Source organism: Telopea speciosissima, chromosome 3 (assembly GCF_018873765.1).
Source record: "Telopea speciosissima isolate NSW1024214 ecotype Mountain lineage chromosome 3, Tspe_v1, whole genome shotgun sequence".
NCBI classification, from domain to species: Eukaryota; Viridiplantae; Streptophyta; class Magnoliopsida; order Proteales; family Proteaceae; genus Telopea; species Telopea speciosissima.
The window spans coordinates 10,251,314-10,279,053 of record NC_057918.1 but is presented as its reverse complement, the minus strand read 5'-3'; the positions used below and the strand labels follow the sequence as shown (position 1 = coordinate 10,279,053).

The 27,740-nt window shown below is 39.2% G+C and overlaps 3 protein-coding genes and 1 pseudogene across 11 annotated transcripts; 2 read left to right on the top strand and 2 right to left on the bottom strand.

Annotated features, from left to right (window-relative positions):
• Nucleotides 1-943: 943 nt before the first annotated feature.
• LOC122655631 (uncharacterized protein YtfP) lies at nucleotides 944-8,375 on the bottom strand. 6 transcript variants are annotated; one of them, XM_043849881.1, is made up of 16 exons: nucleotides 7,986-8,374; nucleotides 7,731-7,856; nucleotides 7,302-7,361; nucleotides 5,989-6,102; nucleotides 5,782-5,869; nucleotides 4,304-4,449; nucleotides 4,114-4,215; nucleotides 3,338-3,409; nucleotides 3,161-3,260; nucleotides 2,994-3,076; nucleotides 2,425-2,502; nucleotides 2,233-2,331; nucleotides 2,101-2,151; nucleotides 1,950-1,954; nucleotides 1,813-1,854; nucleotides 944-1,456 (listed from the first exon to the last, which is right to left on the bottom strand). In XM_043849881.1, the coding sequence occupies exons 1-15, from the start codon at nucleotides 8,124-8,126 to the stop codon at nucleotides 1,848-1,850; spliced, it is 1,272 nt and encodes a 423-aa protein (XP_043705816.1). In that variant the 5' UTR covers nucleotides 8,127-8,374; the 3' UTR covers nucleotides 944-1,456; nucleotides 1,813-1,847. The 6 variants fall into 6 exon arrangements, with proteins under 6 accessions (XP_043705816.1, XP_043705813.1, XP_043705817.1 ...); XM_043849878.1 differs by having other exon boundaries at nucleotides 1,950-2,006; nucleotides 7,986-8,370; XM_043849882.1 differs by having other exon boundaries at nucleotides 1,950-2,006; nucleotides 7,731-7,872; nucleotides 7,986-8,118.
• LOC122657191 lies at nucleotides 4,881-5,014 on the bottom strand (annotated as a pseudogene).
• Nucleotides 8,376-8,379: 4 nt separating the features above from the next.
• Nucleotides 8,380-10,253, top strand: LOC122655630 (pentatricopeptide repeat-containing protein At1g59720, chloroplastic/mitochondrial). Its single transcript, XM_043849877.1, has one exon. It carries the CDS (start codon nucleotides 8,432-8,434, stop codon nucleotides 10,250-10,252), a length of 1,821 nt encoding a protein of 606 aa, XP_043705812.1. The 5' UTR covers nucleotides 8,380-8,431; the 3' UTR covers nucleotide 10,253.
• Nucleotides 10,254-13,949: 3,696 nt separating this feature from the next.
• On the top strand, nucleotides 13,950-22,864 carry LOC122653873 (pentatricopeptide repeat-containing protein At1g18900-like). Of its 4 annotated transcripts, none has more exons than XR_006331857.1 (2): nucleotides 13,950-14,147; nucleotides 16,495-16,822. XR_006331857.1 is itself a non-coding variant. In XM_043847828.1 (2 exons), exon 2 carries the CDS (start codon nucleotides 20,038-20,040, stop codon nucleotides 22,675-22,677), a length of 2,640 nt encoding a protein of 879 aa, XP_043703763.1. In that variant the 5' UTR covers nucleotides 13,951-14,147; nucleotides 20,035-20,037; the 3' UTR covers nucleotides 22,678-22,864. The 4 variants fall into 4 exon arrangements, 3 of the variants coding, with proteins under 3 accessions (XP_043703763.1, XP_043703765.1, XP_043703764.1); XM_043847828.1 differs by lacking the exon at nucleotides 16,495-16,822 and adding an exon at nucleotides 20,035-22,864 and having other exon boundaries at nucleotides 13,951-14,147; XM_043847830.1 differs by lacking the exons at nucleotides 13,950-14,147; nucleotides 16,495-16,822 and adding exons at nucleotides 19,387-19,524; nucleotides 20,035-22,864.
• The last annotated feature ends 4,876 nt before the right edge of the window (nucleotides 22,865-27,740 follow it).

Sequence of the window (27,740 nt, the reverse complement as noted above, 5' to 3'; positions counted from 1 at the left end):
CTGGAGAATAAGAACAGCCTAGCCTGAAAGTATTTGGTATTTTAAGGGAAGAAGAGAATGGACAGATCAAACACTCCATGTGAGGTAGCTGTGAGAGCTATGATTATGCCCACCCTCTTCCTTTTCGAAAAGTTCGAATTCCCAACTTCTTTTTTTATAGCCAAGCCTAAGCGAGTTTTTCAATGTGAGCAAAAGAAAAGGCTACATGAATTGAACCACATCTGCAACATGAGGTTGTTGATGATGATGATGATAGTGAGCTCCACAACCAGCTGTTTCCATCGTCAGCCCACACGCCCATACAAAAGCTCTTGAGAAAAAAGTAAAAAGCTTCAGAAAGTGAACAACTCGAGCCACCATTCTACATGCATGCTCTTCCTTTGTGCTGTACATGTTCTCCAGAAAATGCATAGGACACTAACACTTTATCTGAGATACCTCTCAGCCATGCCTCACCCTGGGCTTTTGTTACTGTGATTTCCTTGATCACAAGCGCAGGGCCATATTTATATGGAGCAATTCTGAATCGAGAGTGTCGAGTGATTCTAAGCCCAATCAATGCAATTGGACTTTCTGTCGGACCATGCTATGTTACTTGTCCCTGCTATGCAGGATTAGTGCTTCTTCCACAAACTATGCAACTCCTCAAGACTCTAAAAACAAGACTTTCATCTTCACTTATTGACAGATAGGTAGCAACTCATCACTTATGCGTGCTCGGAAAGTATGGAACATGTTAGTATGGTGGGGAGGGGGAAATCCATGTGGAAGAGCAAGGGAAATATCCATTCAACATGTGAATAGCATGCCAAGTTATAACTATGCAAATTTTCTTGTAGCTTTGGAAAAGTCACTCTTTATATAACAATAAAAGAAATTACGATACAAGGGCATTGTTTATATGTAGCCACCATCGTTGTTTCTTTCTTGCCAGATGCCACAACTTGAATTTCATTAACCAAAATGAATCAGGAATACAGACAGACAAGTCAAACTCACTCTTGCCCAAGAAGCATGGTCAAGAGGAACATTAAACAAAATTGGTGTTGGCATGATCCATCATACACAGTTTATGAGCACACAATCTACTGCTTTGTTATACTCCCTGTGGATCTTTCCTACTTCAAACACAATGAGTCTCCAAGTAGCTACTGAATGTCCTCGATAATAGTGTCAGTCTCCCAAGGCCATAAATCTATCATCCTGTTCGGTTTGGCATGATTACCAGGATTTGAGAGCCCAATTCAATCATCATGCTACAAAGATAGTCACCAATATTATTTGAATGCCCAAACTGGTAGCCCTGTGGATAAATTGCTTCCATCCAAAATTCTGGTTGGTCATTATACCAATGTATACCTACGCATTCCCATCAAACAGCTTCCACTTCTGAGGAAGAATCTAAAGCTAATTTACCAATAGTTGTTCCTGCAATGTACCCACCCGACCAAGCATTCTGCAAATCAAAATCAGAACTTCTTGATTCACATCCACTTCATACCAAATGAGCCATTAACCAAAAGTTACGCTGGACTAAAATTAAAAATGAACATATGACAGTCTGAGGTAGCACAATAATCACAATACAACCTTATGATGACTGACAGGATTTTATCATAGAAGAAGTTTTTCTACTCCAGCAGGTCTAGAGAATATCTCAAGGCCAGCATAACATTGCTTATAGCTTCAATATTAATATTTACTATTTATGTAAAGCTTTTCATTTAAACAACCCCCCAAAAAAATCTTTTCATTTTCATTCCCCCCCCCCCCCTTCCCAAAAATAAAAAAATAAAAAATTTGGTCTATTACCTGAAAGTTGAACCCACCAGTTACTCCATCAACATTCAATACCTACAATGGTCTCAAATTTTTGGCATCATGAAGGATCTTCAAAGGCAAAGCAAAAGAATTTCTAAACCAGGTCCAAAAAAAAAAAGAAATACTACCTCTCCTGCAAAGAACAGATTTGTTTGTTTCCTGCTTTCCATGGTATTCAATGAGATCTTAATGAAAGATGAGGAACAAAGTTAAACGATGAGGGAATAATGGAATATAGATATTAAACAAGAAATTATTTTTGAAAGGGCAAGTGAAAACCTCGGATAGAGGGATGCCTCCAGCAGTGACAAATTCATCCTTAAATTGACCCTTCATGAAAAAATAGAGACGTGAATTTTTCTGAGGCATGAACGTCAGCCAGAAATGTACTATTGGAAGATTGGAGCACACCTTTCCTTTCACTCCAAATGAACATTGCTTCAGCAAAGAGACAACAGAAATAATGGAGTTATTGGAAACGGATGCCCACAAGATGTCTCCACTTAGACCCTGTGTATTAATCATGAAATGATCATTTCAAATGAATAAATGTACATTGAGATTCAAATTTACATGCTTTGTAGAATGGGGAGGCAATGTAACCTCGCGTTCCAAAATATATTTCCAAAATCTCTTCACCAAGCCAAAGTCCAGAGGAAATGAATTTAGAAACTTTTGCTTCTGTGGGAAAATATTGTCGTTTATGTATTAGTCCACAAGTAAGACATGGTACACGAAGTAGTAATAAACATGAACCTTTAAGTTAAACTTGGTAAAGTAATTGCATCTTATATGGTATTGAATAATAGTAATACAAACATGGAGAAATGAGTGAAAGCAAGAAAAGGATGGAATGACAAACTCTTTGAAATATCCAGTTTGCAAGGACACTAGAGAGAATGAAACAATTACAGCAGCCAAAGCATTACACTATTCCCAAGACTACTCGATAAAGATGAAAGAGACAACCATGCACATGGTAAGACTTCATTTTCTTTAAGGCATGATCCTCACAACCCTGTGACATCTTTATGATTATTGCCCTCATGTAATTCTAATCAATCAGGCAACAAATATTTTATCAATCTCTCTCTCTCTGACCAAATTTTCACATAGTTAAACAAAAGAAATATAAGGTTAGCAAAGTTCAAGGAATAAGAATAGGACTAAACTGCAAACTGATCCTTGTGTTGCAAAAGGATGGACTTTGCATCTTCCAAATGTAGATCAGGGATAAAGTCTACATCGAGTATTCCTGCATTCAGGTCCAAACACCATCAAACTGGATAATTACACAATTAGCATATAAAGATAGCTGAAATGAAAGAAATGTTCTTACCCTTATAACCTGAACTGAAAAGATCACGTGCCCCCCAAGCAGATAAACGGAGAATCACAGGCCCACTAACTCCCCAGTGGGTGATTAACATAGGCCCTACCTAAAACCCCAAATGTATTTGTTACATGTAGTCACTTATATGAAGAAGTTCCTAACATTCAAGAAAGAAAAACATGCCTGTGTAAGTTGTGGTATCTGCCTTCGCACATTTTCTAATTTTAGCTTTGTTTTAACTTTAGAGAAGGTGACCTGAGCACAAAAAAAGATTTAAAATTTATGATAACACAAACCTCCTCAAAAAACAAAATAAAATTAAATTAGAACACTAATAGTTAGGATACAATTAGGTATTATTATAACCTACACTGTAAGTGAAAAAATGAGGCAATGTAGCACTGAGTGCAAGTTATTTCAACCCAGGTAACAGTCATTATTAAGAATATAAGATGATTAAGTAATCAACTGGGTATGCTATGCCAAAACACAAATGCAATAATCTAAGTTCAAGAAGCAACTGAGTGCATACAATAATTGAGTACTTTATCATTACATGCAAGAGATATACACAATATACCATATCAAAGAAAGCTTCACAGATAAACTGAAAAAGAACCTAATTGCAACCGATATTTCTATTCTAGTTGAATAGCAAGCTGATCGTTCATTCTTGGAAAAAATTTCCCTGCATCTATTACTGAAGAACCTAAACGATTATGTAAAGTTGCGATTATTTTTCTAGCCTCTAATGCTTGTTACTTATCTTCCATAGGAAAATATTTAAGGACTTAATCAGATAGAAGTATAAGGAGAGTGGGTCTCGAATGAGGGTACAGAACCACATAGTATGTTTACTTGTTACTGGAATACATATGGCAAAAAAAAAAAAAAGCACAACTTTGTAGACAAATTGCAAGAAATATGGAGGAATTCAAATAGAATTTTGAGATCCTTACCCCAGCCAACTCTGCCAACTGTGCATCCTCAATCTTGAAAGTGAATAAACTTGGTACTGGATCTACAATTGAATGACCAAGTTGAGTGGCAAGAGTGTAGCCCTGTGCCATAGAAAATACACTGAACCCACAAATGGTAATAACATTATAAACTAGCCACAAAGAAAAATCAATGATAGTATCGTCCAACCTGCTTACTACTCCCACTTGCAATCAATAAATAATCAGCTTCAACATATTCAATAGAATCAGCAGTACGTTTCTCAATCTTGATAAGGAACTTCCCACCAACAGTTGCAGACACATTTGTCACTGATTTGCCCGTCTGTAGCAAAACTAATTGAGGAATTTACATTTCAGTAATGGCTCATCCATGAAACATATAACATCCATAGGAAAGGCCAATTCCAAGGTTATATGAAATGCAAACATGGATCAGTATGTAAGATTGCAAGGAAGTTCATACTTAAAACCTGCTAATAACCTGCATTGCAGGCTGGATGGGTGACCCCCTGGCATATGATGAACCTATCAATAACGGGAACTGAAAATGGCCTTATCTGTGCAAAAATTGGAGGTTGCACTAGCATAATAGTTGGACCGGCGCAGCAGACTCATACAAATCCAATGGTTCATAACTTCAATGGACAATTGTGCACCTCTATAATACACACACACACAGCACAAAAACAAACCTCTTTACCTTGCATCACTGAATTTGAATGGGGATGCAACTAAAATGGTAAAGTAATTCACTCAGGTCATTGGTACCTATTACAAATTATGATGTACTCTCCCCTTGGAGAGATGTTAGGTAGGTGCCCGTCCCAAGTGCAATGCAGATCACCAATTTAGACTATGGGCCTTCTTGATCACCCATTGACCACATCCAGATAAGTATCAAGTCATTGGTTCCTATCACTTGTGCTAATATTTACATATTCAACTACATTTGCCTACATCAAGAGCACTATTATAGAAATTTAGGAAATTATAAAAGTTCCACATTCACATATTTGTACCCCTTCAACTTCTAACTAAATAACTATGGTTTAGTAATAGAGATGCTGGTTGTCAAAAACTCAAAATTAAGGAACTCAAGTTACAAGTGATATACCATTAGTCACCTACCGGTTTTCACCCGCATCAACAAGTATCTCAGATATTCAAGGACAAGTTTTTTGGGCATTAACTGGTAAATTAACACCTGATATTTTATGAGAATGTAGCTCCAAAATTTGTGTTACTACACGAATATTGGTATTTTTCTATTGAGACATAAGGCCAAGGTTTTAAATCTCAGTATCAGAGACTTGATTGGGCACCGACGATCATGAGACAGATTTGCCGATCCAGCCCGTATTGGTCGACATTTCACAGAATATTGGTGGTATCAATTAGGATCAGGTGGATTGGTGTTGTCAAATCCCTATATTGATTGGTTGATATGCCCGATCCAATCCCGATATTTAAAACCCTGTATAAGGAAAACTTAATCAAGAATTTCTTTACGGGGAAGAAACCATCCACAGTCAAGATTATATTTAAGAATATGGAAGAATATATGGACCCTTAACATTGGAAGGATGATTTGAGTGTAAGAAAAAAAAAGATATAAGACAATATGTAAATAATGATACCGAATGTTTAACTGGGTCAACAACAAACCTCCTATTCTCTTCAACTCAAACAGAAGGCAGTCAACTACGGAAGATGAACTGTCGCTGACAGGAAATACCCTTCCATCATCCTCAGTCTAAAGACAGAAAGACAACATAAGGTTTACTCTAATTAAAGTTTGTATAATAAAAAGGAACTATAGAGTAGAATACACAGGATTTAAAAATAAAATTAAAAAAAAGTAAAAATGTAAACCTTAAGCTCGACCCCATGATCAGAAAACCAAGAGATTGTGTCCCACGGTCCATGCGTGCTGAAGAAAGAGCCTCGTAATTCCTTGTTACCCCTAGGGTAATGTTCTGCCAAAATCTACATCCATAGGCAAAATACAGACAAAATCAGCAGGCCTATGCATCACATACATATGTATTTTGCTATTCCATTGTCAACAATGAACAACACAATGAGATGAAAAGAGAAATGAAATAAACTTTCTTTGCATAATTTTTTGAATTCCACATCTTATTCTCATTTGAACATCCATTGAGCCATTAGAATTACTAAGAAAAATTATTCACACCAAATGAGTTCACTCTTATACTGGATCTAGTTCGAATGGCAATGAACGAGAAGCAGAGTTGAATGGTTCAGACAAAAACTTTGTATTTTGATTCTAGGATTCTCACAGAACGTCCTACAGATCCTTTTCCTTTGTTTTATTATGTCAAAGGAAAACTTCGTCAAATGAATTACTGAAGCACCATTTATTTATTTTTGTGTTCATGCAAGATCACCAAATGGGGAAATTAGGCAGAACCTTTAAGCAAGGTATGATTGCACTAGGAAACATACACACAGCCCAAACACTTCTTATTGGTCTAAGAGGGGATGTGCTGGCTCAGAAAGCCTTTTAATAAATGGCATTTCACCTATGTCCAGAAATTCAGCCAGCATGGGTGGTTTTGTTTGATTATAAATTACAGCAATAGCACACTCGGCATCTAGTATATAAGATGCTAGAAGAATATATAACTTATTCCAACAATTAGATTTTATGTCACCAAAGAAAGCCATGTTCTTCTTATGATTTTATGATTCAGATAAACTAAATAATTGTTCGCCACAACAAAAAAAAATACTGAACGTAATGCTTTACTTGATTGAAGTTTGATTCAAGGGAAAGAAACTGTGGAGCTGAAATAACTCACTCAGAACACCTTTAAAAAGATTACATGATATGATTGGATCAAATAAGCCCTTATGGAATGAAGACTCAGCCGCTTGTGAACCATCAGTTACTATCTTATTCAATGTTTGGTCAATTACTACTCTCTTATCAACAAATAAAATGTAGCTATTTGGATTCGGCAATAATAATATTTCCTAACATACTAAAACTAAGTCTCCCCACCAGTTGTGCCCTATGAGAGATGTAAAGATTGATACATAGAATAAATTTGTATTTGATTGAGAATTATATGAAGCAGAAGATATTTTAGCCAATTGCATCAAGCTCAAACTCTGTGTCCCTTACTTTTTAAGTCGATAGGGAACAAGAGATTGCTCACCATTTTGTCTACACAATGCCCGTTTGTAACATTGCATCGGCCTCCTCCAGAAATTTTTACCTACAAATTATAGGAAAATTCAGTCAGCAACTGAGAAGGAGCAATCAAACAGCAGAACAAATAAGAAGCTTCAAAATTCAGAAATCTACAGCACAGGTAGGATCCCAAGACCAACCCATTAATTCATTCACTTTTTTATAAACATCCAACTAAGCTGGAATATGGCCTATGTGTCTCTGATTGGTATTATTGAATAGAGGATAGCTCTTCCAAGATCCACCAGTCATGCACATACTCCACGTGTACAAGCTTTTCAGTTTGGTGGATTGCATCCTACTGTTAACGTTTACCCCCCTCAGCCATCATCGTCTAAGGTTCCTCAAGAACACAACTGTAGATTGCATACTGCAAATGAAGTAATAAACTAACCTTCGACAGAAGCTTCCCTTTCTCAATAACCATCACACCCAAATGAGGTGCCACAGTTTTAGCTCTGATGGCGCCATATATTCCAGCTGCACCACCTCCAACTACCACCAACAATTGCTCATTTCCCTAACAGAGAGAAGAACTATATGACAGTAAGAAGAAGAAAATGATGGCGATAACCATCAAACAAAGGGTTCAATCCCGAAAGAGGGAGGAAATTTATAAATAAATAAAAAAAAAAAAAGGATAAATCACCTGTTGAGCCCTCGAGGTGCTTGAGGCAATAAATTTTCTCCCTCTGTCGGGGAAGAGGAATCCTCCACAACTTCTAAATTTATTTGCAGTCTCTAAAGAACCTCCAAAAGGGAGTAGGAAGCGCGCCAAGACGAAGTTCATCGGTTCAGTTCCGCTACACACAATGCATAGTTGCGTGGTAAAATGTCAGTAACTTTTATTTGAACAAGGCAAGTTTAATGAAATATTATCGTTATCCTCGCAAGCAAGCCTATCACGTTTCCTCTTCGGTAATAGATAGTCGCAACTAGTATTTCCGACTTCAGTTGAAAGAAAATCCTCCAGAATGCAGATCAATGGTGACGTCTCCTCAAAACTTCATCTCTTCTCTGTCGTTATCCACGGGAAATTTATGAGTCGCTCTGAACCAAACATGTAGTTTCATTGTTTCTTGAGGAAACGCGAGTATGGTGTTGGTGGCGACACCAAGCCTACCTCATCATCTCTTTACCATCAACAACAACGGACAGGCATGTCCAAATCTGCTCCTCGCCGTGAAGGACTGCACAAGTATGTCCCAACTTAAACAAATTCACGCTCGAACCCTACGAACGACATCAGGCCATCATCCCGACGATACCCTCTTTTTATGCAGTCGAATTTTGCATTTTTCCGCCTTTAATGATCTCGACTACTCATCTCGTCTATTTGACCAAATTGAGAACCCCAATTCGTTCATATGGAACACCATAATCAGAGGTTACGCCTGGAGCGTCCACTTCAAGGTTCAATCTCTCGTTCTCTATCGGAGAATGTTAATCGATGGTCGTGTTGCTCCAGACAAGCATACCTTTCCTTTTGTTCTCAAGGCCTGCGCTTTCTTATTCGCCATGTCCGAAGGTGAACAGATTCATGCACATATTTTGAAACTTGGACTAGATTCAGATAGGTATGTGAATAACAGCCTCATTCATTTTTACGCTACCTGCGGATGTTTGGATCTAGCGTGGAAGGTGTTTGAGAGAATGTCTGACAGAAGTTTGGTCTCGTGGAATGTTATGATAGACGGGTATGCCCAATCTGGAAAGTATATCTCTGCATTAGAGCTTTTCATTGAAGCTCAGAAATTGTTCCAACCGGATGGGTTTACCCTGCAGAGCATTATATGTGCTTGTGCCGGCCTGGGGGATCTCTATTTAGGGATGTGGGTTCATGCGTATGTCCTCAGGAAGTGCAATGCCGAATTAATTAATGATGTTTTAATGAACAACTCACTATTGGATATGTACTGCAAATGTGGATCGTTACATATGGCTCGCCAAATCTTCGAGACAATGCCAAAACGAGATGTAACTTGTTGGAATTCCATGATTCTAGGATTTGCTATGCATGGACAGGTTGAGGAGGCTCTAGAGGCTTTTGCCCGCATGTGTGGAGCTGATGATAAGTGTATGCCCAATTCCATCACCTTTGTTGGTGTTCTGAGTGCATGTAATCATGGAGGTCTTGTTAATGAGGGACTTAGATACTTTGATTTGATGGTCACAGAGTACAAAATAGAAGCTCAACTAGAGCACTACGGTTGCATGGTTGATCTCCTCGCCCGTGCCGGACTCATAGAAGAAGCTCTGAATCTTGTTTCAAACATGCCCATGAAGCCTGATGTTGTTATTTGGAGAAGTCTTCTTGATGCTTGTTGCAAGAAAAATGCCAGCATTGAGCTTAGTGAGGAAGTGGCCAACCATGTTCTTGAGTCAGAAGGAGGAATCTGCAGTGGTGTGTATGTGCTCTTGTCAAGAGTCTATGCCTCTGCTAACCGTTGGGATGAGGTTGGGTTGATCAGGAAATTAATGAGTGACAATGGCATAACTAAAGAACCTGGGTGCAGTTCAGTACATGTAGATGGTGAGGTTCACCAATTTCTGGCTGGGGACACATCACACTCCCATAGCAAAGAGATCTACCAAGTTTTAGATGTGATTGAACGGACTCTTGAATCAGTGGGTTACGTACCTGACATATCACAGGCGCCTATGGTTGATGAAATTGAAGATGGGAAGCAAAATTCGCTTCGCCTACACAGTGAGAGACTTGCTATTGCTTTTGGGCTTCTCAAGTCAACACCAGGAGTGCCAATTCGCATATTTAAAAACCTACGGGTCTGCAATGATTGTCACAGGGTAACTAAACTGATCTCAAGAGTATTTAACGTGGAGATTGTTGTCAGAGACCGTGTTCGATTCCATCATTTCAAAGATGGTTCATGCTCTTGCATGGATTATTGGTGATTCTCTCTTCTTTTTTTTTTTCTCTTCCTGGGGTTCCCTTTGCAAGTGAATAGAGCGATCATCGATGCACTGAAGTTCACAATCGGGTATGTAATGTGTATTTAACCTGTAGGTCTTTCACTGTCCTATACATGGATTGTGCACCAAGATAGATGTTCGACAACTGAACAGAAACCTTGTCTTCTTCGGCTGAATCATCATATTTAAGCAGAAGAAGCTCTTCAATTGCAAGCTCGGCAAACTCAACGTCTCATTGGCTTCTACAACCGCTCAACAATGAGGCCCAGACAAAGGCTAGTGGCTTCATTGGCATTCTTTTTATGAGCTCAAGTACTCATCTAACCGGCCTGCTCTGCAAAGCGTATCTACTTTTCATGCAACTATAGTGTTCATAAGAACATTCCATTGGATGATATCTCACTTGGGAATTTCAACAAAAACCCTTTGGGCATTATTTAAAACGCCAATATGGCTATGTTTGGATGCCAACAAAAAGAAAAAAAATCAAAACAGATTAGACACAAAAATTAATCATCACATCTTTATGATATTTGTCTCATTTTAACATCTGTCCTTGAGGGATTTGGGGGCTCTTGCACCAAAAAAAAATGAAGCAAGGTCTCTTGCTCACATTTAAACAGATCAGGATCGTCTCCAAGGAGCCCAACGCCCTGGGTGCTGTCAAGAGGCATCCAGTGGTTGAGCTGTATTGCACACATCTTGGCGAATGCCTAGGGATGTGTGCGGCACAGCCCAACGACTGGTAGCACCTTGGGCGTGTTGGGCTCCCTGGAGACGTGTTAAATTCCATTTAAACCCTCTAAGCACGACCTTCGTATGACAAAACTTGTTCTAAAACAAAAATACCCTCCAAGCATTGGTGGATTCGAATTTTTTTTATGGGAAAAAGGAATGCTAACCTGTTGTTGGGTGTGTAATGTATTGTGCCTAGGCTCAACTCAGCATGAAAAGATCGATGCACCTCTTGACCTTTTTGCCTTTCCATGGGTGCGCCGATCTTTTCATGCAGGGTTGTGTCTGGGCGTAGGTACACATCGAGGCCCAATATCGGTTAATGTTCTTTCTTCTATTTTTATAATATTATATGGGAGAAAGAACACTACCTGGTCATGTGTGCCACGTGGGTCCTGCACTCAGACACAATGCCACGAGAAATGACAATTGTGCCCCCATGGAAGAGATGGAAATCCTTGGGGGTGCGACGGTCTTTTCGCACAACCGTATCTGGGGCCAGGTATATTACTTTGCATATCATATTTATGGGAAAAAGATCTCTGCTAGGTTATGTGGAGCCTGTGCCTAAACATATGAGTACGAATTTACCACTCTACCCTTGTGAAATAAAAAAATCCTATCAATGTGTGGAGAGATAATTTCGCATGCGGGAGCCACGCTCCCAGACTGATATTAATATATTATTGGTGTATGGTTTATGAAAGGGAAATTATTAGTGCCACCCCCTGACGTTTGCCTATATTTTAAGGCACACCCTCTAACTACCATAATATCAACCGTTACCCATTTTTGAACGGTGTTAACATATGAAATTCGTTTGACCAATATACCCTTTAAACTAAAAACATAAAAAACCTATTACACTCGCCCCATCCCTTCCCCTGCTACCTGAGGAACTTCACGTACTCCCCAACCCATTTCCGATCACTGCTACCCGAGATTCTCTCCCCCACCCATTTCTGGCCAATATGTAAACCTTAGAGAACAGGAGAAGAATGGCTGTGAACCAGTTTCTCCAATCCCTGGATCAGCAACCATACTTTGTTGAAAGGAATTATTTTCTCCATATGGGGTCTGAAACTATAACCAAACTATCGACTTTTTAATTCCTTACAATTCTACTCTTGCTGACCCAGAATTTCCGGCCAAACGGTCATCAAAATTAAGTTTAAAGCTGTCCATATGTTGCTCTTAATATTATAATGCCCCTTCAAAATCCTACCATTTCTCTTTCTTCAAATGCTTCATATCCCTTGGCTGTAATGCTCTGCAATTATTTCCTCTTCTTTTTGGGTGATAAAAGGAGTTTTTATTTTCGAGGTTGTGTTTGGGGAGGACCACTATCGCAATGGGAAGCCAAGATCTGCTATTAACAGGATACAATCCTAGGTCAGGGTGATAATAAGCCACTAACAAAATAAGTGCTATGACTTGTGATAACTGGGCCTCATTTGATTGTCGGTCGTATATCAAATACTATGAAATGTCTGAGAATTGGTGGGGACTGGACAATTGATGCATCAGGACTTCCTTGTTTCTGTTTACCACGGGGTGAGGGGAGTGTTGTGCTCAGGTGTAGGGGCAGCAAGGAATTTAAGTTAAACCAGCAAAGACATCAAAGAAAAAAACAGAAAGAAAAAAGAATAAAACCTAACGCTTAAGCCCATAAACCAAAAAGCCGACATGGGAAATGGTAGTCTACTATCCTCCTCTAAAGTCTAAACCAAAACCATTCACTCTCTATCTCTCTCTCTCTCTAACACATGGAAGAGTTCACCTACTTTTGCAGTATAGGAGGTCCTCTTAAATCCAAGCATTCAATGAAGCAGAGTAAATGAGAGACTGGTTGAGACTTTGTATTTGTCTTTCTGGTATTGTATTGGAAAATTGCAGAAGAGAAGAATATCGTTTCCTTCAAATAATAAAATGGGTTCTTCTTCAGATGACAATTTGCAGTTGGGTGAACCCACCAACGATAAAAGAAGAATTAGATCACCTTCGAAGTTCCATTCCATTTCCACACCATTACTATTATATTGGACATACCTACGACCTCATCCAGTGAGGAAGATGGTCGCTGGTTGACGATGGGCTGCTTTATCGCCGGAGTAGGTCTCTTCTTCAGTGGATTCTCCAAGATTGTCAGTGAGTCTGAGGAAGAAAAAGGGTTTGTGGGTGTTGTAATGAAAGGATAGACTAGGTACTTCATCCACTAAGAAGGGCAAAAATGTCTTTTAAAAAATATTAAATAGCTGACATCACCATTTTAACGGTTCTTAACTAACGGTAAGGGGTCTGTGTGAAATTAGTTTAGTAAAACAAGAAGTGGCGCTGATATTATGGTAGTTAGTGAGTGTGCCTTAAAATATAGGCAAACTCAGGGGGTGGCGCTGATAATTTCCCTTCATGAAATTGTGATTAATAAAAAAAAAAAACAAAAAAACTAATGGTGCATTTTGGTGCCCGGTGATTCCTGGCCGATATTATTATTAGCAACTATCAGCTGTGAAGTGAAAGCCGAGCTGGAATATAAATTCTTGCGGTACAAGTTAGGTCTGTGAATCGTTTGATAAAATGACCTAAAAAATGTGAACAATTCTTGACCGTTCGATTTATTGCCTCTTTTTTACCGCCCTTCTCTGTCTCTTCCACAGTAATGGAAAAGTCCATCTGTATAGGCTGCCTGAGACAGGAGTGAACCGGGGAGTGAAAAATTTGTCAAATTGGACATTATAAATAAGCATAAAATTCTGGTCCACAGTAGTAATCCATGCTTCGGGACCCAGCCTGGCTTTTCTCAAATGAAAAATTAGGGATGGAAGGTGCGGAGTAAGGCGGCTCAGACCGGACGTGGAGCCGTCTGAACCGTGGATTGTTCACCGCGGGGAAGGCGCAGTATAATACGAAGGAAGAAGATGAAGAAGACGAAGACGACGAAGATATTTAGGGTGTGAACTGCAAAGCTGAAAAGAGTTGTTTTTTTTTTTTTTAATTCTTCTTCAATCGCTGCCTCCTCCAACTACTCTGGAACTGACGGCGGAGGAGGGGAGAGCCTGAGCCTCTCCTTCTTTCTTCACGCTCCTATCTCCCTATTCCTTCCTGTTTCCGACCAAGACTCTGAATCAGAGGCTATTTTAAGGTATCTCTCTTGCTCTCTTTGTCGTCTAGTTATGGTTGCTTTCTCTGTTGTGGATACTTTATATTTTTGTGTTTATTGGCACACATGTTTGTTTTCGCTATATCCTGATGAAGATGAACATGAAACATAGTTTTTTTTTTTTTTTCTGTTGATTAAACGTACTGGTCGGGGAAAAGGAAAATAGAACGTTAAACCATGACCTTTCTGAGAGTCTTTGAGGGTGATCAAGTCTTGGTCGATGTCTTTAAATGGTGTTCTCAAACTTTGGTAGATGAAATGTAATCTATTTATCAGCTGAAGGGGAGAAAGTTTTTGTTATGGTAATAATCAAAGAGCCAATTTTTCTATTGGGTATTTGGACGGAGGATGTTTGAGCCGTGGTAGTGCTGAAAGCGCACAGTTTAGTGTTATTTTTTAGGGGGGGGGGGGGGGAGGACACTTGGAATCGTAATATGATCCCATGACTGGAAGATACCAAAGGTATTTTCAATGAAGGGAATGTATCGGCATCTCAACTGATACAAAATGGTACTTTCTTTGCCACCTGTCTGTCAAATACATGTTTGAAAATATCGAAAGTTATAGTGGTAACATTTGGAACTAAGACGACTCATAAACTAAAGTTGAGATTTTGAAATATAAATGAGGGTGACTGTGAGGGAATCTGTTAGTTTTGGGGACTTTATTTGATGTAGGGCAGTTTACCCTTAACAGGCAGACTGTCTAGCCTAGCAATCTTAAATCATTACATATTAGTAGTTAAACACTTCTATACATACCTTTTTCTGTCCAGTGAATAGTGGCTTTGTTTCATTTTTATGTCCTTATCACTTGCACTCTTGTTCATTCTGCTTGCTTTAATTAAATTTTTTATGGGGAACTTTGATAACTTGTCATTTACTTATTTATTTTTTTTCCCTTATAACTGTCTTCTCAATACATCTTTTGAAATGTGGTTAGGTGAAAGTGCTCTAAGAATGGCAAGATCTGTTTGCTGTTGAGATTTACTAAGGGGTGATCTGAGATCACAAAATTTATGTGTTCAATGAGTGTAAATGGGCAATATTTAGGGAGTTCAATGATGATCAAGATGTTTTACAGGACAGTCATACGATCGGCAATGATGTATGGTGCTGAATGTTGGGCAATAAAGAAACGTCGTGTAGATAAACTTAGTGTAGCTAAGATGATAATGTTGAGATGGATGTGTTCTTAAATTAGAAAGGATAAAATAAGGAATGATCAAATTAGAGCTGATTTATGAGTAGCTCTGATACATGAAGTTATGAGAGTCGTTTGAGGTGGCATGGACATTTGCAACTTTAGATGTTCTAGTGTGGAGGAGCAATTTGAGTCAGATTGAATTAGCTAAAAGAACCAGGGGTAAAGCTAAAAAGATTCTAGGAGAATTGGTGAGGAAAGACATGCATAGCTTAGGCATTGTAACAAGTTTTGAATAGAGCTGATTGGAGGGAAAGGATCCATGTAGCTGACCCCATTCAGTTGGGACAAGGCTGAGTTGAGTAATGATGATCAAGATATTGATACATGATGAGAGACGAAAGTTGGGAGAAGTGGCTCCAGTGGTTTTCAGAATTGTTTCCACTGGCCTTTGTCTTTGTTGCTATGTTCAGTAAGCTCTGGAGATGAGGTGCTACTGTACAGAGATTCTTTTTCACTATTGTTGACTTTCTTTTGCAGCTCAGTAAGGTTAATGTAGATCCTAAAAGGATGGGTAGTGTTTGACATCGTTGTCAAGGTAGGTGTTTCAGTTTTGGTTAAAGACACTGATGATCAATACCAGCTGTGATCAATTTAAAGACTGCACAGAGTGGAAGGTAAAGTGACGAGGTGTTAATTGTTCAAGTGGCAATTACTTTACCCTGTGGGATTTTGTCCTGGTTTGTGAAAAATCTAATGATTGTTAAATCTAATATTTAAGGGTGGATGCCACTCTGACAAATGCATGCATACTTTATAATCATAAGGGTCCTCACTCTAATAAATGCATACATTCTCTTATGCTCATGAATCATAAGGGTATACGCAATTCTTAACCAATTCCTGCTTTACCTTATTCAGTTGGGGTAAGGCTGCGTACATTATGACCCTCCCCAGACCCCGCAGTGGTGGAAGCGGGGTACACCTTTTTTTAATATTCCCCTCCTCTCCTACTGTGCAGTGCTTAATCTTGTGATTGTAGTGTTGGGAACATTTTGCAGCGCTACCTCTGATAATAGCTATATTATATGCACTATGCTGGTGTCTTGCAATCTGATAGTTTATAGTTCTCTGATGCCATTGGGAAGGCGTTGAAGTGGTCCATTGTGATGATTGCTTGTTACAGGTGAATGGAAGTGGTGGCACTCTCAGCCAGCCTGGAATTCTGAGTTAGGGTGGTTCTGGCAGTGTCTCGTTGAACATGAACTTGCATACTGAGACAACACTCTTGTTGCTCCGGCATAGCTATTTCTCAAAAATATGAATCTGCAATTTTATGGTTTGAGAGATGATAGAAAAATTTCAAGGCAAAATGGGTTGTCTAAGCTTGTGTTGATGAGCTAATTTAGTCACTGGCTAGATTGACCCTATATTTGATTTTATGTTGTTTGTTAATGAGGGCAGGAACTATAATTTCTCTCTTCAATTTGAGATCCCCCAAAATTGTAAAGATTTTCTCCTTGCATCTACTTTTCTATCTAACTCTTCCTCTCTTCACCTTCCTGTGCACACATGAGAAACCTCAGCTTTGGACAAACAGTGGAAACATGAACAAACAAGGAGTGCCAGTTGGATGGTTCATGATATATCCTATGTGTGTGAAACTTTTACCACCTTCAAGAGAAAAGCTCTTATTCTGCCTCTGGTACATTTGATAGTGGCAATGGAGATCTAAAAGGAGGGAGAGACATGAGAATGACTAACCCATGTTGCTATTTGGGAGTGAATAGTCTTACTAACTTGATTGTTAAATTAAAAAAGAAAGAAGAATAGAAGAGGCTACTTCCAATTTAGAGAGAGAGAGAGAGAGTCAAGGGCCCTGTTCCCTACTTGCAATCTGTGCTCAGAGGTGGGGTAGACTGGCATCATTCTGTCACTTTCACCTCCAGGAAGTGCTGGTTTGATAGGGATCAAGTGGTGGGGAGGGGGGGGGGGGAGAGATGCAGAGGGCCTTAGATGTTTGATGTTTCCATAGAGCACATCGTGGCTTCTAACGTGTTGAAATTGCATCAGATTTCCCAGGTTGTAATTTGGATGAAATTACATACAGTGAACCCCAATTCAAGAATTATGCATGCAGTGATACAGGGGCATAAAGCATTGGTGCCTAGCCCCTCTTTGTCACCTATTCTCATGACGAGGAGTAAATTTTTTTTTTGGTTTTATTTTATTTTTTTTAATAGGATTGCAATGTTAATACCAATGGTTTATGTGGCGTCTAATTTTTAAACACTATTTTTTTTTTGTAATGCAATAGTTGTTATTGAGTTTGCATTGCTCCTTTATACTGATTTTGTTTGGAGGATAATTAGCACTTAGCAGTGTTGGTTCCTTTGGCATTGCAGAAAGAGAAGATTTGATGAAATTTATTTTGTACGCATAATTTTTTGTGCGAAGGCTGTGCGATTGATATATAACCTGGACTTTCAATTGCGTCTTCATTTATGTTGAGACATTGAAATTGTCCCTTATCATGTACAATCATTTTATTTTCTTTGATGCAGATTGTTTATATTAGAAATTCTTGTATTACTTAGTTTCTGTTGGATCTTTATTAGTTTTCTCAGAAAACCTAGTCATTTCAATACTGCCAGATTTTGAATTTTTTGTCTTAGAGAGTAGCTTGTATACTATTCTTATGATGACGTCGTAATTTGGTCATACTGATCGTTAATGTACAAGCAGCTTAATGAGCACAAACTGATTCTGGATGGTGACAGAATTTAAGTGAAGTTTGACTGGATGATTACCTCACTCATGTTTGCTTCATTTGTAAGCATTAAGGGAGATGAGAATCAGTGGACTGTCTGTCTATTCTTTCATTGTTCCTTTTCTTTGAATGTTGGGCATCATCTTCTGCCTTATTTGATCTGGACTGGATTTTTCACTGGAATGTCATTGGCTGGCCATTTTCTCCATTTGGTGAAGGGGAAGCTTCTCAGAAGACTGTTCTTATTGCTAGATACAACCACCACAACTCAGCCTTATCCCAACATTCTTATTGCTAGATATGGCTCCATTTTGGAGGAAAGGAATGCAATACTTTTTACTAATCATCATAAGAGAGATGATGATATGAATTATGAAATCTCTACTCATCTGTTAAACAAATTATGCAATCTCTATGAAGCTAGTAAAGTGGGCTTTTCCTACAAATCTGTTCAGAAGAGTCACAGTTGACTTTATTATCAAGAGATGACATCTTATCATTTTCTAAAGGGATTGTCTAAATGACACTTGTAAAAGTTATTTAAATCAGGGGTAAAAAAGTTTTTTCAAAATTAATTTGAAAATGACATTATCTAGCACATTTTCTGAGTACACATGTAAAATTACAGGATTTACCCTCAGTGAAAAATTAAGTGTAATACTAAAAGGGCAAAATAGTAAGGTTACAAATTATTTGACACCTTAAGGGGTGTCAATAAGAAACTCCCTTCTCTAAATTTCCTAATGCACATTGCCCCCCCCCCCCCCCAACCTCCAACAGGGGTTTGGGGGGGGGGGGGGGTTAGGCAGATATATTCAAGCTAAACTTCGATGGATGCTTACAAACCTGCTGGAGTTGGAGTTCTCAAGAGAAAGTGATGGTGGTTCTTCTGGGGCTGGGCTGATGGCCTTTCTTTTTGGGTTTAGGGTGGCCCATTCTGAGGACTGACGTTTGGTTGACTGTGCAATGAGTGCTACCAACAGTTCACTGTGGAATGCGATTCCACTAATGTCGAGTAAATCTTTTTTTTTTTTCTTTCTTGGGGGTTGGGTTTGGATGATCTCTGATCCCAATCCAAGCCTTGACTGCTTCCATGATTACCTTATTTGAGTGGAAACCTAAATCTGTGAATGCTTACAGCAGACAACCCAGTCAACAATGTGTGGTTGAACTATTTTTTGTTGTTGGATTTCTAGTTAATAATAATTGGTATGTGTTGATTAGCCATCCCTATGCTTTATTTCTAATAAAATCATTGGTTGTCAAAGATGAATCTTAGGCAAGGGTAAGCAGCCAACTGGCTTGTTTTAACGTTATTATTCCCTTATCACTCTGATTTTAGCTTGATACCTGTTAGGGTTGCAAGTGTATGACTGCTGCAATTCTTCAAGTTCTGTATTTAAGAAAAGGTGCTGATGTGACGGACTATTATCAAGACCATATCAGGTACAGGAAAGGCATTCCAGTATGTCCTAGGATTATATAAATAACATATAGCTGTTAGTTGATTTGCTTTTGCTAAGATGCTGAGATAGTTACATAATAGCTCAATGTCAATTGCAATGCTGTTTGTGGTGCCTGTGAGGAGTTCTGCACACTAAAAAGTTAGGGCAAAGTTCTGTGTGGATAGTTTTCAGGGCACTTATACCCAAGGAATTGTTTTCCTTGTCTTACATGTATATATATATATATATATATATATATATATATATATATATATATATATACAAGGACCAATTTAATCATTCAATATCAGTGTTTGGGGGTTTCTGGTACTATTTCTTTCTTTGATAGAGGACTTGGGCTGTGGATGGCTTCACCGAAATAGAGTTGCCTACTGTGATTAACTTATGAGCAAATGAAAGCCTGACACTTTATATTGTTTTCATTTTTTTCATTGTTAGAACCTTAGGATCTCTTTATGAATAGTGACTCTGAATCTGCCTACTTGTGCAGATAATGTTAAGAACAAAACAGCTCGGTACCTTTTCCCATTGTGCGAGGACTTTCTTCCTTAGTGGTTCACGATGTAATACTGCAGATGGAAGTTCATGTACCTGCACTGAAGATGAGACTTGTGTCTCACGGAAGCAGCAAAGAAGTAATGAAGTTCTGCTTCCACAGAAGACCTCAGAACAAGCTGGAAGTCTACCTTTGGGAGATGCAGTGGGAACAGTTAGTCATCACAGAGCAGAGATTGGTGCCTATCAAGCTCCAGTGCGACATATTCCACCTACTCCTGCTTCTTTAGCAAGGTTTGATGATGCAAAGTATGTTAGTGGCAATATCCATGATTCTCACAAGGATTTGGTGCCTTCCTCCACTCATGTTGCTGACCATTTTGTTAAGGCTGGTATTGCAGCAGTTAGTTTCCTTCATGATTTGGCAAATTATAAGCTTCCTACATCAAATGGAAGTGGGGCACTTCTCTTGCCCCAGAACTGTATGGTTGATTCTGCTAGGCCCATTTCCAATGTAAGGTCATCAAATGGAAAGCCCCATAAAAGAGACTACTCCAAATCCCATGGAAAACCATCAGTTGATGTAGCAAGAGGGTCACACTCTACAACTCACTATAATGGTTCAAAAGGTAAAGCTGAAAAACCTGGACCTGGTACAGAGAGAGGTTTTGACAGTGTTCCAAGCACAGCAGCAAGGAATTCAGCAGAGACTCGCAGCTGGCCTTCAGATTCTAGTGATGGGAGGCAGTCCATACCACAGCGACATGGTGATTCATACCATTTTGTTGCCAAGTCCAAGGCAAAAGGACAGACTTCAGATGGTAAAGTTTTTGGATGCACTGCTGAAGGCATTAAATCTGTTGATAAGGTTCAGAAGCCACAGAGATCTACAAAAATGCCAATAGGGCCAATAGGAACCACCTCAATGAGCCGGCAGTCTGTAAATGCTGGGCAGGCTGTGGAACGTGCTTATCATATTCTGCAACAGATGAAGTGGGGCCCAGCAGCAGAACAGGCTCTTGGGAATCTTACCTGCACATTCAATGCATATCAAGCGAATCAAATTCTGAAGCAGCTTCAAGATCATTCAATTGCTCTCAGTTTTTTCTACTGGTTGAAACGCCAGCCAGGGTTCAAACATGATGAGCATAGTTACACCACCATGGTTGGTGTTCTTGGACGTGCCAAACAGTTCAGTGCAATAAACAAGTTACTGGATGAGATGGTCAGGGAAGGCTGCTGCCCTAATGTGGTTACATACAACCGATTGATTCATAGTTATGGTCGTGCAAATTACATGGTTGAGGCAATCAATGTTTTCTACCAGATGCAAGAAGCTGGATGCGAACCTGATCGAGTAACCTACTGCACACTAATTGACATCCATGCGAAGGCGGGGTTTCTTGATGTTGCAATGGACATGTATCAAAGAATGCAAGAGGTGGGTCTCTCTCCTGATACATTTACATACAGTGTTATAATCAACTGCCTTGGGAAAGCTGGTCATCTAGCTGCTGCTTACAAGCTGTTCTGTGAGATGATTGCTCATGGTTGTGTTCCCAATTTGGTTACGTACAATATCATGATTGCATTGCAAGCAAAGGCGAGGAACTACTCTAGTGCTTTAAAGCTGTACCGGGACATGCAGACTGCTGGATTCCGACCTGATAAGGTGACATACAGCATTGTAATGGAGGTCCTTGGTCATTGCGGATATCTTGACGAAGCAGAAGCTGTCTTTGCAGAGATGAAACTAAATAATTGGGCTCCTGATGAACCTGTGTATGGTCTCCTGGTTGACTTGTGGGGAAAAGCTGGCAATGTTGACAAGGCTCAAGGATGGTATCTAGCGATGCTCAATGATGGTCTACGCCCTAATGTCCCAACCTGCAATTCCTTGCTTAGTGCATTCCTTAGGGTATTCCGGTTTTCTGATGCTCATGATATGCTGCAGAGCATGATGAGATTGGGTCTGCATCCTTCGCTGCAGACGTATACTTTGCTCCTTAGTTTCTGTACAGAAACACAATCACCAGTAGAAATGGGCTTTTGTTGTAAGCTTATGGCCATCACTGGCCACCCTGCTCATGGATTCCTACAGTCCCTGCCTGCTGCAGAACCAGACGGGCAGAATGTACGAGATCATGCAAGCTACTTCTTGGACCTTATGCACAGTGAGGATAGGGAGAGCAAGAGGGGACTTGTGGATGCAGTTATAGATTTCCTTCATAAATCAGGCCTCAAGGAGGAAGCAGGCTCAGTTTGGGAGGTCGCTGCACAGAAGAATGTCTATCCAGATGCAGTAAGGGAGAAAAGATCCTGTTATTGGCTTATCAACCTTCATGTTATGTCGGATGGAACTGCTGTTACAGCCTTGTCAAGGACGCTTGCCTGGTTTCGCAGGCAAATGCTTGCATCAGGCATTGTACCCAATCGCATTGACATTGTGACTGGATGGGGGCGGCGCAGCAGGGTAACTGGATCTTCTCTTGTCAGGCAGACAGTAGAGGAGCTGCTTCATATCTTTCAGTTTCCTTTCTTTACTGAAAATGGCAACTCTGGGTGTTTTGTGGGGTGTGGTGAGCCTCTTAACAGATGGTTGCTTCACTCCTATGTGGAGCGAATGCACTTATTATAATTGTTGGTTATCTTAGTTCAATTTGTAGCATAAATGTAATTTTGTTTTGTAAAGAGGAATGGTAGTTCTTTTTTAATATTATGTAATTTAAATTCAAGGCTGTTCTTATGAACAGCTGTGTTGAATCAAATAGCTTGTTGAGTTTCAAGATTATCGTCTGCACGGAACCATTTGATTTTTCTTGGTATTGCATTTGAACAGATGTTCATCATCTTCAATGAAGTCATCCTCTCCATCGGCTAATAAGGTACTTCATGACTATCAATTGTTGAGGCAGGTGACAGATGGGGATTGCTGTTTTTTGAGTTTTTACTTCCTCCACTCCTGGGTTAAAATGAAATATGTAGCCAGACTAGCAGGGAAAAGGGCGCAGTTAGGGTCTCCAGCTTTTTGGGTCATGGGGGACCATGGTTCGTGATCTCGGTATCAGGTGGATTGGATCGGTCGATACGGATCAGGGTCGTCCAAACTTGGGCAAATATGACACTTTTGTCCCTGTTTTCTTATAAAAAAAATTAATTTTTTTACATTTTTACCTCCTGTCCATGCAGCTGGATCGGATTGGTATTGGGGACGGTCCCAGCTAATACCAATCCGATCTGGCCAAAATTGGCCGATCCGATCCGATACCTTAAACCATGTGGGAGACTGACTAAACTATACTCTTTTTTGTTGGAGGGGGGGAGGGGGGGGGGTTAGGAGACTTAACTACATTAGTGACATGCGAGAGGTGAGTTCTAGGCGAAGATTCGGGCAATACTTCACTGACAATTAATGTGATTTCTATCTTTGCTTGGCAATAATGGGTTTTATTCGTACGGATTACCATCATTGTCATTTTACTTTCTCATAATTCATAATTCATAAGACACATCTTGCAATAAACAAGACTTCATTATTGGACCAACCCTACACCCTAGATGAATAATCCGTACATGGAGTTGAGGTCACAGGATATACAACCTTTTCCATGTGTATTTTAATGCATTCAAGGCCAACCACTAGTTTTGTATTTTTTTTTTTGTTGAAGGGGGGGAGGGGGTGGGGGTGGGAGGGGGTGGGGGTGGAACTTTGCTTGGTGGTGTGCCCTTACGTCAAGACACAAGGTTGGCCAAATGACTATCTCGCCCCCATGTTGGATGCTTGGTCTCGCTCCCTTTGGCCTCGTGCTGGAATAGGGGCCACATGACCAAGCAACGTTCTCCGTCTGGGAGTGTGGTTCTTGTGCCAATGCGGAGGACCAATGGGAGCATGCGTAAAAGTATCAACAGGGGCGAGATTTCTACCTATCACAGGGGCGGAATGGTTATTTCACTACATCCTATACCTAGGCGTAGCTCCTTGAGAGAGTCCTTTTTCCTTTCTTTTGTTGGGAAGTGGGGGTCGTGGGGAGGAGAACAAAAAAGAAACAAATACATCTAAGCCTAGATAAAATTACGGAAGTAGTTCTCCTTCCGAGAGTGTAGCCTACACCAACACTCCTTGTGTTTATCTCTCTCCTCCAAACAAGGGGTAGAGATGTTTGTTTACATGGGAATGAGAGAGAGAGATACATGGGAGGCTTGCGTTAGCCATGCTTCGGGACAAAGTTCTTTTCCCATAACATTATAAATGTGTGATTGTACATATTTCATATGCAATTGAACTCTGTGTTTCAAAACATAGAATCGAGGACCGAATTGACAGAGATCTCCAAGCCAAATCTCGAAATTAGCTGGAATCGGTCACAAGAACCCTAGAATCGGGCCTAAATTTGAAAAACACACAAATTCTAGGGTTTCTTGGCATGAATCAGCCATATCAATTTGGAAAGAATCAGGATCAGTCCCAGACAATTCATATGAGAAATCATTCAGGAAAATATAGATAAGAATATTGACCTAAGAAGGTAGTTAGGCTACAATTAGTAGAACCATAAATGAATGCATTTGAATAACTTTGAGATAATACCAATTGGTAGAAGGATAAGAAGAGGTCAATTGAGGTTGTTGACTTAGTAAAGGTTAGCATATATTTTTTGGCAAGTGCAAACTGTGCAATGAAGACATATATGGTGCAATATAGCAGATGACTTGGTTAAGGATGGAATAGATATACTCATGTAGGTAATATTTTGTTGGGAGTAATCTCACTTTGGATAACTTTATATACCAGTTGGATCTCTACAACATTAGGATGGATCAACTCAACCCAAAATCTGACCGGCCCAATTCTGGGTTTCTGCAACAATAGAATGGATCAAACCAACCCAAAATCTGACCGGCCCAATTCTGGATTTCTGCAAGGTTCATTGATTATGTTTTGCTTTTAATGGTGGTTTAGTCTTGACAAAACATAGGAGTGGTTGGATCCTCTGTTCAATGTCATAAAATTATGCCTCTCTTTTGCCAAGTAGAAAAGAGCTGTTGGATTAAACTTATTGTTACATTGGAAAAAGATTACGACGTAAGGTTTTGAAGAGCAATTATTTTCTGAAAATACAAGGGGAAGATGTCAATATATGATGAGAGTGAGTGATTGAGTTTTACTACGAAATGTGATCCATTAGGTGGTAGCGGTGCAAGCCATGTAAAAAAAAACTGGGCTTAATTTTGAACCAAAATGAGCCGAGCTCATGCTAAAATTACAATGTTTAGCATTTCTTCAACCCAAGTATGATTAATTTGCATCCTTATAATGTGATCCACTCCATGCAGGCTTCAATGGATGGAGAGACCACAATAATTTTTCTACCGAAAATGTTTCATTTTATTTAGGGCAAGAGATCAATGCCTATTTGCATGGATCTTGTGCCCAAACACAAGAGCACACAAAATTACCATCCCATCTCTCATGAAATAAAAATCTTATCCATGTTGATGCCCTTGTAGGTGCGCTCATTGGCCCCCGCATTGGTGTAGAGGCCACATGACCATACGTCAATTTTTTTCCTTTTTATTTATTAGATTAAATAGATAGGTTTCCGATATTGTTGGTGTGGGGGAAATCTCAAATCTCCTACACTGCCATTCATGATGTGGGAAATGATTTCGTTCCATAAAGGATTTACATGATGCATGAGGAAAGCGAGTGTCAGTGCAATGCCCACAGCTAATTATACGAAATGCTTGAGGAGAGTGAGTGGACGTACATGGTGCATGCCATCTTTTATTTTTATTTAAAAATTGAAGCATAACTAAGACAATCTTATGGGGAGTGACCTACTTTAAGGCTCTATTTGGAATCAAAAGAACCTTTAAGAAACCCTAAGATACTTCCGATTATTAAGTGGAGCAAGTGAAGTTCTCATTTATCATATTGATAGTTGGATAAGTGGAAAATGACTTTGGATAGATGACATTTGAATTTTGGATGAGTTATTTCAATCATATGGTCCACCATGAATGAAGAATCTCTAGTTATTTCGATAGTTTTCCTTACTAAACACGATCCAAAATAGAAAATGATTTTTTTTAATATTAAAATGACACATGAAGAAGATATATTCCTCCGACCTTTGACCCATTCATTTGGATCCATGGTTTATCTTTTATTAGCACTAACAAAACATAAAATAAACATGATGTAATCTTACTTAACCTTGGAAATGATGTTTGAAGCTTTTATGAAACTAAATTGAATTTTTATTTTAATGTTCAAATGAAATAAATTCAATGAAAATGTTGGGCAGCTCTAGATCTGATATCTTTGATATCCCCCGTTAAAACCCAAGCTTCCTTCAATTGATTTTTAATGAAGAATTTATTGGCACCCAAATAAGGCAAATATGGTTTCATCATTTGAAACAAGAATTTTGGAATTCCCATCACATGTTAGTGACAAGGAGAATGATTGGATGGATATTTATGATAAGGGGATAGAGGATACTCTAACCAAGTGATGTAGAGGAGTGCACCAACGAGGTGCAATAAAACGATATCGGCAGCCAGGTCATTTTGTATGAGGAGGAAAGATATAGACATAGAGGTGCTAGCTTATCCTACACCAACAGCTCAGAAAACCTTTTCCTTTATGACAAGGATAAAGTTTTCCTCCACCCATAGAGGACGGTTCACCCACTATCCTAGGGTTCACAAACCACTCCTAGTGTTTTTATATGTTCCAAAATACCCTCCCGATACTCATTCCCGCCCTCTCCATGAAAACTCAATCCTTATGATAATATATGAAACGGACAGCATCACAACAAAAAAGTATCCTTAAATACCTCTTCTTACACATTAAATTTGATATCAGCACAATCATTTTTCTAAGAGTAATCAAGATTTTTTTCCTTTTGGGGTGTGGGGTACTCTATGAACATTTTTCAGGCTTTTATCTTTGTATGTCTATATTATCAATCACCTTTCTTACACTATTATAGACATTTTAATTAGGGTAAAAATTTACTACGCAGTCAAAACATGTGCGTATAATAATGGTTGGAGGACTATACACATACGTTGATTTACAAGAGGCTTGAGGATCGATGCATGAGAGAGTATTTGATTGAATTAATTTCTGAACTTTGACACGTGACTAATCAGATCATACATTGTCTATCCAATTGTTAGAATTGCTACATCATTATTTCACGCAGGACAATTAAGACGTTGCTTTGATAAGCTCACCAAAGCCAAGCATTCATGGTAATAGTGTTAAATTCTAGCCCAAACCGAGCAAACTAATAACGAAAACTAAACCAAGCCGAATGCGTGTTTGACTTCAGTTTAGATTTTCTAGAAATGGTAGAAACTAAAACCTATCAAAATAAAAAATCAACTAATTGAACATAAAAAAACCGATAAAAAACATAAAACAAAAAGAAACCAATAAAAGACAGCTATTTCCATTAGTTTATACGAGAAAAAGGAGTCTGTTTGGGAGCCTAGCCGATAGTCCATGCACCTGGACATAGGATGGGGCAAAATAATTCCCTCACCTCCCATGAAAGGCTGAAATCCCAACCATATTGATGCTTTTGACCTTCGAACTAGCTTAGGGGCCATGCTCCCACATAGATTGATAAGAGCCTATTGAAACAACCCAATCGAAAGAATTTTTATCTTCTTCTATTACAGCAT